The sequence below is a fragment of the Triticum aestivum genome, chromosome 1B (genome assembly GCF_018294505.1).
Source record: "Triticum aestivum cultivar Chinese Spring chromosome 1B, IWGSC CS RefSeq v2.1, whole genome shotgun sequence".
Lineage (NCBI taxonomy): Eukaryota > Viridiplantae > Streptophyta > Magnoliopsida > Poales > Poaceae > Triticum > Triticum aestivum.
Window position 1 is genome coordinate 591,133,119 of NC_057795.1, and position 14,003 is coordinate 591,147,121.

At 39.2% G+C, this 14,003-nt stretch overlaps 1 protein-coding gene and 1 non-coding gene across 2 annotated transcripts; one reads left to right on the forward strand and one right to left on the reverse strand.

Annotated features, from left to right (window-relative positions):
• Window positions 1-1,511: 1,511 nt before the first annotated feature.
• On the forward strand, window positions 1,512-1,584 carry TRNAF-GAA (transfer RNA phenylalanine (anticodon GAA)). The gene has a single exon. It is a non-coding gene; the product is annotated as a tRNA-Phe (tRNA).
• Window positions 1,585-2,176: 592 nt separating this feature from the next.
• LOC123140671 (kinesin-like protein KIN-14K) lies at window positions 2,177-9,939 on the reverse strand. The gene is made up of 21 exons (XM_044559960.1): window positions 9,645-9,939; window positions 8,833-8,987; window positions 8,629-8,742; window positions 8,217-8,454; window positions 7,728-7,825; window positions 7,559-7,642; window positions 7,401-7,478; window positions 7,225-7,317; window positions 7,105-7,134; window positions 6,085-6,723; window positions 5,928-6,009; window positions 5,748-5,843; window positions 5,484-5,663; window positions 5,292-5,398; window positions 4,998-5,173; window positions 4,705-4,869; window positions 4,365-4,618; window positions 4,114-4,277; window positions 2,892-3,268; window positions 2,625-2,725; window positions 2,177-2,428 (listed from the first exon to the last, which is right to left on the reverse strand). Exons 1-21 carry the CDS (start codon window positions 9,682-9,684, stop codon window positions 2,355-2,357), a joined length of 3,345 nt encoding a protein of 1,114 aa, XP_044415895.1. The 5' UTR covers window positions 9,685-9,939; the 3' UTR covers window positions 2,177-2,354.
• Between the last annotated feature and the right edge of the window lie 4,064 nt (window positions 9,940-14,003).

Here is a 14,003-nt window from a genome sequence, read left to right on the forward strand (position 1 = left end):
AGATGTCCAAGGCTATCACTTTACTTGCCCACATCTTTACAATCAAGAGACATTTTCATGCATGAACCGGGGAAATGAATGTCAATACTTTGGGATCATTAAACAAAACAGTTGGGCGACCCTCCTTCACCGCCTCCTCCTCCTCCTCCAAGAAAGAAAGTTAGGGTTCGTGCCTCGCCGGCGCCGGCGCAGGTCCGCCTCGTCTCTGATGGCCCTAGGGCCATGGAGGCGCGGTGGATCCTGGCAAGGGCCGGCGGAAGGGCTTCATTTTTAGTCATTTTTTTCAATTTTGTTAGGGTTTGTGTCCTACTCAGGAAGGCGAGACGGTGGCGGCTCCCTGAAGATGAAATAAAGGTCTCCCCGCCTAGCCCCCGTTCCGGCAATCAGGGGCGGAGCTGCATCTGCATCTACCCTGTTGCACCATTGCTAGTTTAGCCTGATGCACTCATGCACATGCTTGATCCAAGTGCTAAACTATCAGTAGAAATCAACTTGACCCTGTTGCCGGTGCAACAGGGTAGCTCCATGCAGCTCCGCCCCTGCCGGCAATGCGTCTAGCATCGTTGGTGGGCGTGTGAAGGTGTGTCTCCGGCAGATCTATCTTTGGTGGATTTGCTCGGATCTCGTCGTTGTTCGTCTACGTTCGTGTGTCTTCGGTTTGAATCCTTCCGATCTACGTTATTTTTCATCAGCGGCAGTTGCTGTTCTGGGGTGCTGGTCCATGGGGTCTTAGCACGACGACTTCCCGACTGTCTACTACAACAAGTTGTGCCCGGCTCCGGCGATGGAGGGGCGATGACGGCGGCGCGCCTTCGGCTCGCTTCGGTGCTTGTAGTCGTCGCTAGGTGGTCTACGAATCTAGATGTAATTTTTATTTCTGTTATTCGTTGTACTGCCATGATTGAAGATGAATAGATTGAAAGTTTTTCCGCAAAAAAAATAATACTTTGGGATCATTCTTCTTTTTCTGGCTCATAACTACAAGTAAGGACTTTGAGGAGTGGAGAGGGGCAATTCATGCACTACAAGTTGGAAGCGAAACCTGCCATATTTATCAGCAATGTCATATATATGTCGTGTGGTATTCTTATTCTCATGTCGATAGTGCATTAGCCAAAAGGCTGGATGGATGAGCTTGACTAGCTCTCATCCGGACGAAAATAATGAGGAATAAATTGTAAGTGCTTGTTGATGTTAAACTAAGAAATATTCTCTTCACTCTTCTGCATTATTCAGTTCACTTGTTTAAATATTTCATTCTTCACTTGACGCTTTTGAAGATCTCTATGAAAGGGACATGCAATTAATAACTACGTACATCTGAATTTTCCCTATTCTACATATATTGGTATAAAATACAAAAATTGGACTGTTATCGTACGTCCTTCGTTTCGTCGAATGGGCAGTCGATAGGGAACGATTCATGCATTACAGCACACGAACCTGCCATTTTCATCAGCAATGTTCCTGTATACTGCACTTATGTGGCTCTAATGGCTATATACACATAAGCGGGGATAGCTCAGTTGGGAGAGCGTCAGACTGAAGATCTGAAGGTCGCGTGTTCGATCCACGCTCACCGCAATTCATTTTTGATGATACATCTATTTTTAGTTACAAACAAACTTAAAACTCTGCAAGTCTTTCTGTTCTTATCTCTGAAAACTCTAGAAGTAATCCTTTTTGTTTTTATCTCTGAAAACTCTATCTTTTCAGTTACAAACAAACTGAAAACTCTGCAAGTGTATCTGTTCTTTTCTCTGAAAACTCTATAAGTAAATTCTTTCTGTCCTTATCTCTGAAATCTCTAAAAGTAATTATTTCTGTTCTTATCTCGGAATACTCTAGAAGTTATTTCAGAGCAGTAGTCTTTAGTTTTTTTTTTTAATTCTGACTATTGATTTCCTTTCTTTTTTATGAGCTCTCAGAGCGGTAATTTCTTGTGTAAAGACTGAAGCCTGAAAGAGAGAGCAGACTAACTGCCATGATCATGCACATTGAAACTGTAACAGGGGTAGCAATAATCCAATATCCTTTCATTCTTTTCGACCGATAATCGACGGACTCCAAGAGGCCACAATATCAAACCCTCGTCACCAGACCAAATATAGAAACCCAGTCAATTGTCATCAAAGCTATGAACATGCCAGAATCTCTCAACATTGCACCGTCCTCGTCAGAATGGAAACAGGGAACATATATCATAGCCTTGTTCTATTGTCAGCAATTTGTTTCACATTTCTCCAGTTACAACAGGACATTTATCCTACAGCTACCCTCGACTATTTCCACCTTTCTCGTCTCGTCGAGTTACAGTCACCATACAAAATACATCCAAGCAACTGGAGCGTGCTCTACTTCTGCCATCTTTTGGTTGCCTTGGCCGAAGAGCCTCCCGCCAACTGGTTGGATGGGGTCCTTGTGTGACCTGGTTTGTCAATATGATCTCATTCTCATTATTATCAGGAAAATTAACTATTGGCTCTAGTTTGAAAATCTACGATACTTTCAGGCCTAGATAAACCTATTATATGGACCTCAAAATGAAATTTTCCAAGTTCTGAAAGTTTATTGAGCACTAGTACTAATATCTTTGAGGTGCTAGAAAGAAGTCATATGCTTACTTGGAGTCTTCAAAACTGCATCCCTTGGTTTTGGTCTGGAGATTGCTGGCTGCGCGCTTTTTGTGAGAGTTGATCTGGCTGTTCGCGATGGACCTCTATGCCTGAAATTATCGAGCACTACCAAATTAGTAAGCTTGCTTTTCAAAAGATGAAAAACTCTCATGACAATAAGTATAGACAAAAGAAGTTACTCCTGATGCATAGTCATAGTAATGAAAGAAACAATTGATGATTTTCGACAGAAAAGAAATAGGAAAGAAAGTGTACATTTTGGTATCGTCGATCATGTCGGAGTTAGAGTTCATAATATTCCTCCTGCCAATAGTATACTCTGTTTCTCTTACTAATGAACCATCTTCAGATAAATTGTCTTCATAATCTGCTACATCCAACCCCACAGCCACGATGTTAGTGGGTGAAGTCTGACCAGCATCTGCATTCACCTCGGCATAACTCAGAGGGTCTGATAGTTGTCTCTTTTGGTTTAATGTGATCAGCGAAGTCTCATTGGAACTAAAATTATTTGGCATGCTTGAACCATGGTTGTCAACAACTGAACTTGGGGACTTATCTTTGTCTTTCATGACTTGGAGCTGCTCAATTTCCATGTCTTTTCGTGAAATAGTGTCTTTCAAGGACGAAACCTAATAAAGCACAAACATCAACTTATATCCATAATATGAGAGAATCTTTATCAGGGAAATAAATTAACATCACCTGCAAGCGGACAGTGTGGGGTTTCAATTAGCAATTTACGCCACCAGTTACATAAAAACTTGAACCATACGTATCTAACAGTGATATTGTAAGCCCTCGTTTTATCTATGGTCCTATGGAAACTTGACAATTCATATTTTTAATTTCTTTCTATAATTTCCAAAAGTTGCGGTGGCAATTTTTCAAAGAGGGAAATAGTAGTGGCATTTCTCTGAATCGGCATAATTGGAGTGGCATTTATCTAGTTAACCCAAGAAAAAAATAGCAAGAGTTCCCAAGCTATTCATGTCTCGCTTTTCTATAGGTTTGTATCCATTATAAGAGTTCCCAAGCTATTCATGTCTCGCTTTTCTATAGGTTTGTATCCATTATTTGTTCAATACTAGCACAACACTATCAAGAATGTAGAAAAATAAGTAACATAACCCAGCAGTAAATAAACTCCTGCTATTTTGCTGCTAATTCTTCGCAGTGTTTTGATACATGCTATGAATTGTAGTGTTTACGGTTTAACACCTTACCAACTGTACTTGTAGGTATACAACAATCACTTTGAGTCAAAAAATGGGGTTCCAACCCGTTATTAGAAGTGATCATAGAACGGAAATATCTATCTTGAGTTTTTAGGATGATGTTCACAATTTAATATCACCTTTATATGTAAGTCTATCCTTTTATTTTACACTCTTTCCCTAACTAAAATGGTTTCTTAAGTGCGCAAAAAAAAAACTCCAGCTCAAGACAAGTTAGAGAGAGGCTAAAGTATAAGAACCTGTTCCAGCAGCTCTTTGATGTCCTTTCCGTCTTTGTTACTTCTTGCAGCGCCTAACTCTACTCCAGAAACTCTTTCAGCAAACTTTAAAGTGCTTATAGTTTCTGAATATGACTCAATATCAGGATTTATTTGGACAAACATTAGTGTCTTTGCTTGTCCACCTGCGATAGAATATTTAAAGAAATAATTATAAAGATCAAATAAAACCTCCAAATGCATGATTTATCAACAAGTAAACAATTGATTACCTAAAGAGCTTTGAAGAACTTGTGTGAGCTTGCTGTTTCTGTAGGGCACATGGGCATTTTTCTGTGCTAGAGCAAAAATGACATCACCTAAAGCAGAGAGAGATTTGTTAATATGTTGAGCCTCTTTTAATCTATCTCCCATTGCTTCAGACCGCTCTACTCTTTCACTGCCAGCAAGATCAACGAGATGTAGGCATCCTCTAGAAATGGATCCAGTCTTCACATCCACCCCTCGAACATGTACAGTTAGAATGCTACATGTAATAACATATTTTTAACAAATCCATAATATAGAGAATAAAGATAATATAATGTAAATTTGGTTCAAAGTTCAGTTAACCTGTGGGACCGGCTGCTTCTTTCATTAAGAGCTGTTGCACCAACTGCTCTATTTGCTAATCCAATTTCCATCAAATCTAAAACATCTGATGTTGATTTAACTGGATATAAGCTCGCATCCGGTAAAACGAGTCCATTAGGCTGAGAAGTACTCCAAATCCCAAGTGTTTGTTTATGTTAAGGAATACTGGTATTACGTTTATAATTTCAATAACATGAATACAAAAAATTAATAAAAACATGATTATAAGAAATGTAACGAAAAAAATCCATGCAATATTATCAAAAGGATATCGTTTCTGCGCAATTTTGTTTGACAGAAGATCACGAACTTGTTCATTGTATATCTCAACCATCTGTACTCCCACCTCATACGAGAAAATATTTCTCCTATTTAGTGAAATATCAAATAGATCATTTAAAGCCCGGTAATTGACACCCCAATCTTTCTTTGATGTACTGGGTCCACTCTGAAAAGTAAAAATATATAGAGAGAGAGAATAAGAGACTGATAATTATATAGTCAACAACACTACCAGCACAGTCCGATAAAAAATTAACCATGATTCTCAAGACTAGTGCTAGTACCATTGTGTAAGTTTTTCCAGAACCAGTTTGCCCATATGCAAAAATACACACGTTGAATCCATCAAGAACTGACCGAATCAACGGTTGAGTGTCAGAAAATACATCCGCTGTTAATTGAAAAAAAAGGTAATTAGAAATTATTAATAAGCAAAAAAACATAACAAGAGAAATAGTATTATAATAAAATTGTACCCTGAGAAGCAAATGAGCTAAACACTTTGTTAAATTTGAACATCCGCTGTCCATCTTTTCCTTGTTTCAATGGGTTTGAAATCAAAAGCTCGCCACTTTCACCAATGTAATCAATAGTAGTTGATTGTTTATCTTGCCCAGGAAGAAATGGTCTTACGCGACAATACACTCTTATATTGCCTAGAAAAAAAGCATATGTTGATAAAAAATGTTAACATGGAAATTGTATTCTTTAGTTGAAAGAATATTTGAGCAATGGAGCACCTCTCAATTCTTGCACTTCATTAAATAACTTCTGGTTTTCAGCGAGAACTTTGTGATAGTTGTCAGCAGCATCAACCAAACATTTTAAATTGGAGCCTACACAAATTTAAATAAAAAAATATCAAACATAATTGTGACCGCATAATTTTACACATCAGAAATCAATGCAACAAAGCATACCTAAATTAGACATTTCATCTCTCCACTTCATTTGAAAAGCATACATGTCACTTTTTATCGACCTTGATGATGTATTTAAGCCCTATCATTACAAATCAATATAGAAGAGTGAGAAAACAAAAGGATATAATAAATTATAATTTATAAATTAACATACCTTGACATATAATTGTTGGTTGTTCATATAATTATGAAAAATATTTTCCTTTTTGTTCCATAACTGTGATTTCTGTTGATAGGTTGTCTCAACCTCTTCGATTTTCATGTTTGATCGTAGTACATGAAGCTCAAATTCTTTAACTTTGGTGGCTAATTGCTCTTCCATTTGCTTTGTCTTTATTTCAAACTGATCAAGCTGTTGCTTATGTAGCCTATTCATTTCTTCCATTTCTTCCTTAAGACTTGATATCATGTTTTGGCCATCCTCTTTTTCTATTATTAACTGGTGAGCATTCTGATCATGCAACCTATTCATTTCTTCCATTTCTTCCTTAAGTCTTGATATCATGTTCTGGCCATCCTCTTTTTCTTTTATTAACCGGCCAACATTTTGCTTATGCAGGCTATTCATTTCTTCCATCTTTTCCTTAAGGCTTGATATCATGTTCTCATCACTCTCTTTTTCTTCTATTAACTGAACAACATTTTTCTCTTGCAGCCTATTCCTTTTTTCCATCCCTTCCATTTCTTCCTTAAGACTTGCTATCATGTTCTCAGCATTCTTCTTTTCTTTTATTAACCGGACAACATTTTGCTCACTGAGTTTTTGTCTCTCTTCAATTTTTGACTTCTCTTCCTGTAAAAAACAAAAACAGAACAGTGCAAAATGTTATCATGTGGCTAACTATTAGCATAATTTCTCCTAATAGTACAAATGATAAACCAAATTAACATACATTTTCATTCTTATTCTTTTTCTACACAGATATTTACATTTCATTAAAATACTCCCTCCGTCCCAAAATTCTTGTCTTAGATTTGTCCAAATACGGATGTATCAAGTCACGTTTTAGTATTAGGTACATCCGTATCTAGACAAATCTAAGACAAGAATTTTTGGACGGAGGGAGTAATATATATAGAACACTATAAGCAAACAAAATGTATTAATTGAAGATTAAGGGAACACATGAAATATATAAAAAAGGAAATTAGAATATTCACACACGAGTCATACCTTCACTACTTGGAGCAGATTTACCGTCATCTAGTCAAAAAAATGTACATAATATCAGCACAGAGAAAAAATGTCTATAATTTTATGATTTCTCCTGACCATCAAGTAAATAATGTGTACCTGATTTTCTTCATTTGTGCCATTTACTAATACTTGGAGTGCTTTAATTTTTGCAAGGTACTTTTCTTCCCTTGTCTTGATGATAGTATTTTGCTGAAAAACAAGGGATCGTCTGATTCAAATGTTGTATTTATAAAACAAAGAAAACCATAAATATCAAGAAACTTTCCTCTTACATTTCTTATGTGCTCTGCTTGAACACAGAGACGACGCTCAATTTCCTGCACTACTTTCCTCAATAGAAAAACTACACGCTGGTGTGATGAGATTCAAGTCAGATGTAGAATTTAGGAATAAAAATAAGAGAATCATTTGGATTAAAAAAAAGACATACGTGTGGAATTTCTCCCTTTTTTCTCTCAATGCTTTCGTCCAGAATGCCATTAATAACGGTAAGCAGAGATTGAGTTGATGCATTCTGTGAGAATATAACTTGCATTAGGAAAGGGATATCAAATCATAATATATAGCAATTAAACAAATTTAGGCAATAAGAAGTTTACATCTAAACTGTTTGAATGCATCATCTCTGAAATCTTGGCAGCCGGAAGATCAGCATAGGACCCACGTTTTAGCTGGAAAATCTCACGAAGCTTTTTTCCTGCAGGGTAAATAACAAGATGATACATACTAAAGTGTATAAAGTAGCAACCTCGAAAATATACATGGTATTTGTAGTCAGCAACTAGAATTGCAAGAAAGCATAAATACTAAACAATATTGTGCATATGAAGCATCGGAAGTCGGAAGCATGTTAAAGCCCCGCTAAGGCACTCGATCTGATCGGATCATGCTTAGGCGTTATGTTTATGACATGTTAAAAGTACAACATGAATACATATATGATGTATCCTATATGCTAATCCGACAACATGATGGTCAGGTGGCAACTAAACCATTGTTAGATAATTCCAGAGCGCAAGGCTAACTCTCTAGAGACTTCTTTTACAGCTCATATACAAAGCAGTGTGCAAACAAGAATTCGTGCGTACCATTGAAGGCAGGAGTTTTCTGCTGAGACTTGGGGTATGGAACCCCATTTCCCCTGTTCTCTCCTGAGGGTGTTTTCCCTTGTGGTGCAGCAGCAACTAGAGACTCGTCAGTTTCCCGAACTCTCCATTTTTTTCTCGAAGGAATCTTTGAAACATCCTGTGAATTATCATCAACCACTCCAGGATTCAGATTGTCCCTCAGAACCAAAAGGCAATCCACCACTGATGACATTGATCCCTGTAACCATCAAGTCCATGGGAATTAGCATAATGAACATGTCAGCAATGCAAACCATGACCAACAATTCCAAGTTTCTAACTATCTTAGTACACAATATTAGTTTCAACAATTACAGGAATTAAGAGCTAGAGCATGCATACCAACTGCTGAACATGATAAGAGCAAACTAACCTCCTCGAGATCCTTCACACTGAAGCCTGGCAGCCCCATGTCAGCAACCACCGAGAGGAACTTCTTCACATTTTCCGACCACTGCTCTGAAGATGTATAACCAGCACCTGACCCCTAAACAAAGAACAGACATAATCAAAACACTGGCATCAAAATCTCCGCAGCTCACGAAACCCAAACGTTTCAGAAGCACAGCAGGCACACCTCAAGGACACCAGGGATGGGTGTGTTCAGGATGCGGCACAGGACTGTGCCGTCGCTGAGCAGCTCCCGGAGCTCTTCATCAGATGAATCCGGTGGCATGCCGTACTCCGGGATTAAGGCACTGATCCATTTGATCACCTCTGCGCGTCCAGCATCTACACAGGTTTTTGCAGCACCATGTAAAGCACACATAGCAAGCATGCAGAAATCACATGTACATGATCAACGACAGATGAAATCGGACATTTCAGAGGATCCCTTGAGAAAACAGAACGAGACACGACAAAAATGACCAAAAAAAAAAAATCGAACTCTGACGGCATAGCGAACTGAATCTTAAAAGCAGAGAGTTCATACTTAATACAGATGCTAGCAAATATCTTCAGCGAAATAGGAATCAAATTATCGAACACCGAGAAGCAGGAAAAAAAATCAACTCCACAGCACATAATTATGCTCAGGAAAATCTGCGTTCCATAATTTCACTAACCAAAATTCGAGCACCTCTCGAATATAACAACTCGATAAAGTACTAGAAGCCGGGTTGCATATAGCTGATGAACTCGCCGGAAATCACGAGAAAATCGCGCTGACCAAAATTTGAACCCCTATTTCTCGAATATAAAAAATCGACAAACTAGGAGAAATCAAGTTCAAAGTCCAGAGCACATTAGAGCTTAAGAATAGTCGGGTTCCATATAGGTGACGAACTCGCCGCCCAAAAATCTGGAGAGCACGCTCGCCGACCAGAAATCCAGCTCACGGGCTCCAATTCCGCAACTCGATAAGCAATCGGAGTTCGGCCGCCTCACCTGCCTGGAGCCCCTCGCGGTCGCCGTCCACGCTCCCCATTCCCCGCCTCCCGAACCGGCGCGCGACGGTCCCGGCCCAGATCGAGGCCGCCGGCGGCGAGACGCGGGCGGGTTCGGCCTCGAAACGGACGGCAATCGAGGGTTTCGGGCGGCGACGCGGGGGCTGGGGTTTTGCTTGCCGGCCGCCGTCTCCTCTCCTCCCCGTGCGCCGGCCGGTGCGCGTGCTTTTGTTTCGGGTTGGTTTGTTCCTCGCTCGCGAATGTCGCGGCGTTTTTAGTTTTGTTTTGCTTTGATGTCGCCAGCTCGTTTCCTCCGTTAACGCCGTCAGTTAGTGTGGGTGGGTGAGTGAGGGAAGCTCGGGACGGGAGGCCTATGTTTACCCACGAAAAATTTGATCTTTTGCCACACTTTACTTCTCTATTTGATCATTTGCGCCCCCTTCCCCAAAGGCTGCCGGGTGGGGCCCGGGGCCACTGTCATTGAGACAGTCATAGTGCAAATCATCAAACCCCTTATAAAGTGGGGCAAATCTCAAATCCCCCATTTACCCACTCTGTTTAAATCAAAATATGAAATGTACAGTACTCTCTAAAGAAATATAAAATCTTTTAGATCACTATATATAATATAAGATGTTTTAGATCCCTAATATTAGATCTTTTTTATCATATATAAGTTATATTTCTTCAGAGAGGTAGACGTATATAAGTTTAATTTTATCATAAATCAAAGTTTTTATAAGTTTGACTAAGCTCATTGATAGCATATGTCAATACTACAATATCCAATAAATACGATATGAAAGATATAAGGAGTAGGGATCTCTATATTTTCAATTTTAAAAATTATATCTCACAAAATCTTCTCATTAAGTATTGCATGAATAATGATTTGATATGCAATCTAAACTTAAAGGGACCTCTACAAAAATATGTATATAATAACAAGGACTTTCATCCTTGCCTTTTCAAAACTATATTAGGCATTCGATCAAACACGTGGAGATTTTCAGAAATGCAATATAGAAAGTTTATCCTTTTTAATACTTGGCAGCACAAACGATTGTTAGAAGATGAAGTTCAGAAAACCGACGTGAAAGTTATCAAAGTGGCGACGAAGATGACATTAGAAGCACTAGGTTGAAAAGGCACAGTCAACCTCGAACAAGAAAAAAATTGCAATAACTGCACCACTAGATGGCAATCACCACACGAAGAGCATGTGGTAGACTTCTTTTTCAGTGCATTAGCTCCCTACTTTCGCTAATCAGAATCATGGTACATATTTGCAAACTTGGATCGAAAACTCCCAACCGCAAATCTAATCCCAAGTTCCCAACAAAGAACAACTAAATTTACTCCACATGGGACACATAGATGGACCACCGTCAAAGATGGGAGCACGTGTTGCTAGTCTTCGGAAATAGTTGTATCCATAAGCTTCAAGCAAGTTGAGGAAGCCACTAGATCTCTTTTGCTGATCGAATTTTGTGACAGGAGGTCTGACATCCACCATCAATGAGGCACGAGTAGTAAAACTCCATGTCACCTTGGATCGGTCCCTCGTGGGCATAGCTCCATGGCCTCAAGTTGCTACCTGAAATGGAAAGATGCCATCCAAGGACTCTTAACACATGATGTGTCACCTAAGAGCAACATCACCCGATAGAGATATAACCAAGATGCAAAGGATAGGGAAAACGTAACCATCCCAAAAAATTATATCTCGTTGTGACAGAGGATAAAGGTGAACTATGTCCAACAAGACGATTCATAGAAGAAGAAAGCATGTGAGGTCGAAGGACACAATGAGGAAATCAAAAGGAGATTAGGATCTCGAAAAACTAAATGTAAAATGGTTGAAAGGGGCGAGGATCGATGTGTAATGGACTAAAGTGACATGAATAGAACTTCTACTCCGAATTTTAGGATTTGGCAAGTTTTAATCCCAAGCTAGTTTGTCCTTAGAGCAACTAAACTTGGAAGTAACTGGAGAGTTGAGTTTAGAAGGATGTAAACAATGAGGCGATGTTGTATCTTGAGGTTTGGATAGTTGGCGCTATCCCACTACTCATTCATGGAGGCATCGAACCACAAAGGTCTTGGTTGTGCTGTCCACAAAGGACCCACCAAACATAAGCCTACCCATTCCACAATGGATTATGGATCTAAAAGGTCAAACCTCACTTGTTGTAGATCTTCACAAAGAAGGCGATCTCTTAGCTTTGTACAAACTCTTGATTCCTTCACAATATGGTGGTTGAAGGCTCTCAAGCAACTTCTACCCATCTAGGAGATGCATACCCTCCAAGAGTAACAAGCAAAGCAAAGTCACTTCATGAACTCTTCAATCAAATCACTCTAAATAACCCATACAATCTCTCTCACACTGTCACACAAAGGATATATGATTTGAAAAAACAAAGGTGAGCATTTAGGAATATGGGTTCAAGAAAGGGAGGAGCTAGGTGTTCATACAATTAATATATTTTTATTAATCACCATGTTCGAACAGGGGTATCTAAAGATGCATTTTCAACGGTGTTCTCCAAATCCCCACTTCCACCATGGGCAGGTCACAAGGACGAAAATCTAGCTCATTTTTGGTTCTGGGTCAATGTTCACCATAAACCAGCATAAGGCCTCAAATCTAGTCTCCATACCACTTTATCCTCATCGTACCAACCATTGTGAGTGGGAGGAGGGTGAATGAACCTAGATTTGGTTTATAAGAGAAGGTATTTAAAAGAATGTAAGGTTTTGTCGTCCTCTCGGCCATCGTTCAACCTTATGCATGTTCCTCCTCCCTCTCTCTGTTTTGATTTCCCCCTCCCATGTTTGTTTTTTCCATCACTTTTCCTAAAAACGGCATCAACTACCCCACCTCTTATTGACTTACCAAATAATATTATGTTCTCTCTAATAAGCCAATGAATGCTTATCATATAATTTTTTATAAATATTTACCAAATAAATCATATTTTTTACACAATCACACTAATTTGGACAAGTAAATCATGACCTAAACTACTAGAATTTGTATGCCTTTGTTGCAATGCATGCACAATTATCTTTTCAGGACAGAAAAACCTAGAAACATAAATAAAAAATGCATAGAGCATAAACTCAAACGAATTTATAGAGAATATGGAGGGATCGAGACTCTCTCCCCTAGCTTATGTAGCCAACAGAGGCAATAGGAGAGGTAATCATGGGGCGCTCACAAAAAGCTAGGCCGGACGAGTGATGGGGAAACAGAGGGGGGAATGGTGTGGAATCGTAGTAGTATAACCATGACCAAATCAAGATTAGGACCCTTGGGTGATACATGGAAGACACGACTCTGATGGCTTGGTTAGAGATGATATTGTCCTACCTTGATTAAGATCACATATAGCCCCATGGTATGACTTCATCGACACAAAAGCTCTGAGGAAGAATCTAATAGACTAACCATAAGATCCAACTCGTGAACCCAACCTATGTCATTGTAATGAATACAACCCCAATTATCTGACATTCTAATTATGTGTGCAATCAATCCAGATCATCTCATTGTATAAAAGGACCAATACCACCAGTAAACAAATATCATTGTTGAAAGGATCGATATAGTTGACTATGGGTGGATAGGAGACTAAATTTTAAGATTATCCTTCAATTTTAGGGAATTGCAGATAAGTAGGTTCGCTAGATATGCAACTAGGTGAACACAACCTATATATCAAGAAAGCTCAAAACAATCTATGCTAGGGAAAAAACAATTAACAAGCCAACAAGCATACAAGGCAAGTAAAAGTGCGGGAAAGGATTAACCACAAGTAAAAGCTCACACTCTTAGGGGAATGCTAATCTCTGTTGGAGCGGTGCCGAAGCCAAAGCTCCGGAACACCACCAAGTGGCTCAACATATTCTCCCTTGAGTCAACCCCAAAGGGCGAGACTCGAATCACTCGGGGATGGTCTTGAAGGTGACCACCATGCCAATACAAACTTCTCCGGAGCACACCACACGCAAGGAAGCTTCCGAGGGTACCTCTAACCACCTAGGAGCCCAAGCTCCGAGAGTAACAAGTGTTGATGTATAAATCAAGCAAGTAGCATGAATCGGTTTGGTAGAAGTGTAGATAGTGTCTTGCTATGTAAAGTCCCAAAGTATTGCAGTGTTTGATGGAGGTATCGAGAGTATTGAGTAAATTAGAGGTTAGGAATGGTGGAGTGATACGTCTCAAACATATATATAATTTTTGATTGTTTTATGCTATTATCATACCACTTTTACATATTTTTTGCAACAATTATATCATTTTTATTTGGACTAACCTATTAATCCAGTGTCAAAGGTCAATTCCCGTTTTCTA

What these genes read in the sequence shown, in the direction of transcription:
- LOC123140671 (XM_044559960.1), bottom strand. Translation starts at nt 9,684, where the DNA reads ATGGGGAGCGTGGACGGCGACCGCGAGGGGCTCCAGGCAG. An exon ending in CCATCCCTGGTGTCCTTGAG is followed by an intron (nt 8,743 to 8,832) that starts GTGTGCCTGCTG and finishes TTCTTTGTTTAG; the next exon opens with GGGTCAGGTGCTGGTTATAC. An exon ending in ACCAACAATTATATGTCAAG is followed by an intron (nt 6,010 to 6,084) that starts GTATGTTAATTT and finishes TTGTAATGATAG; the next exon opens with GGCTTAAATACATCATCAAG.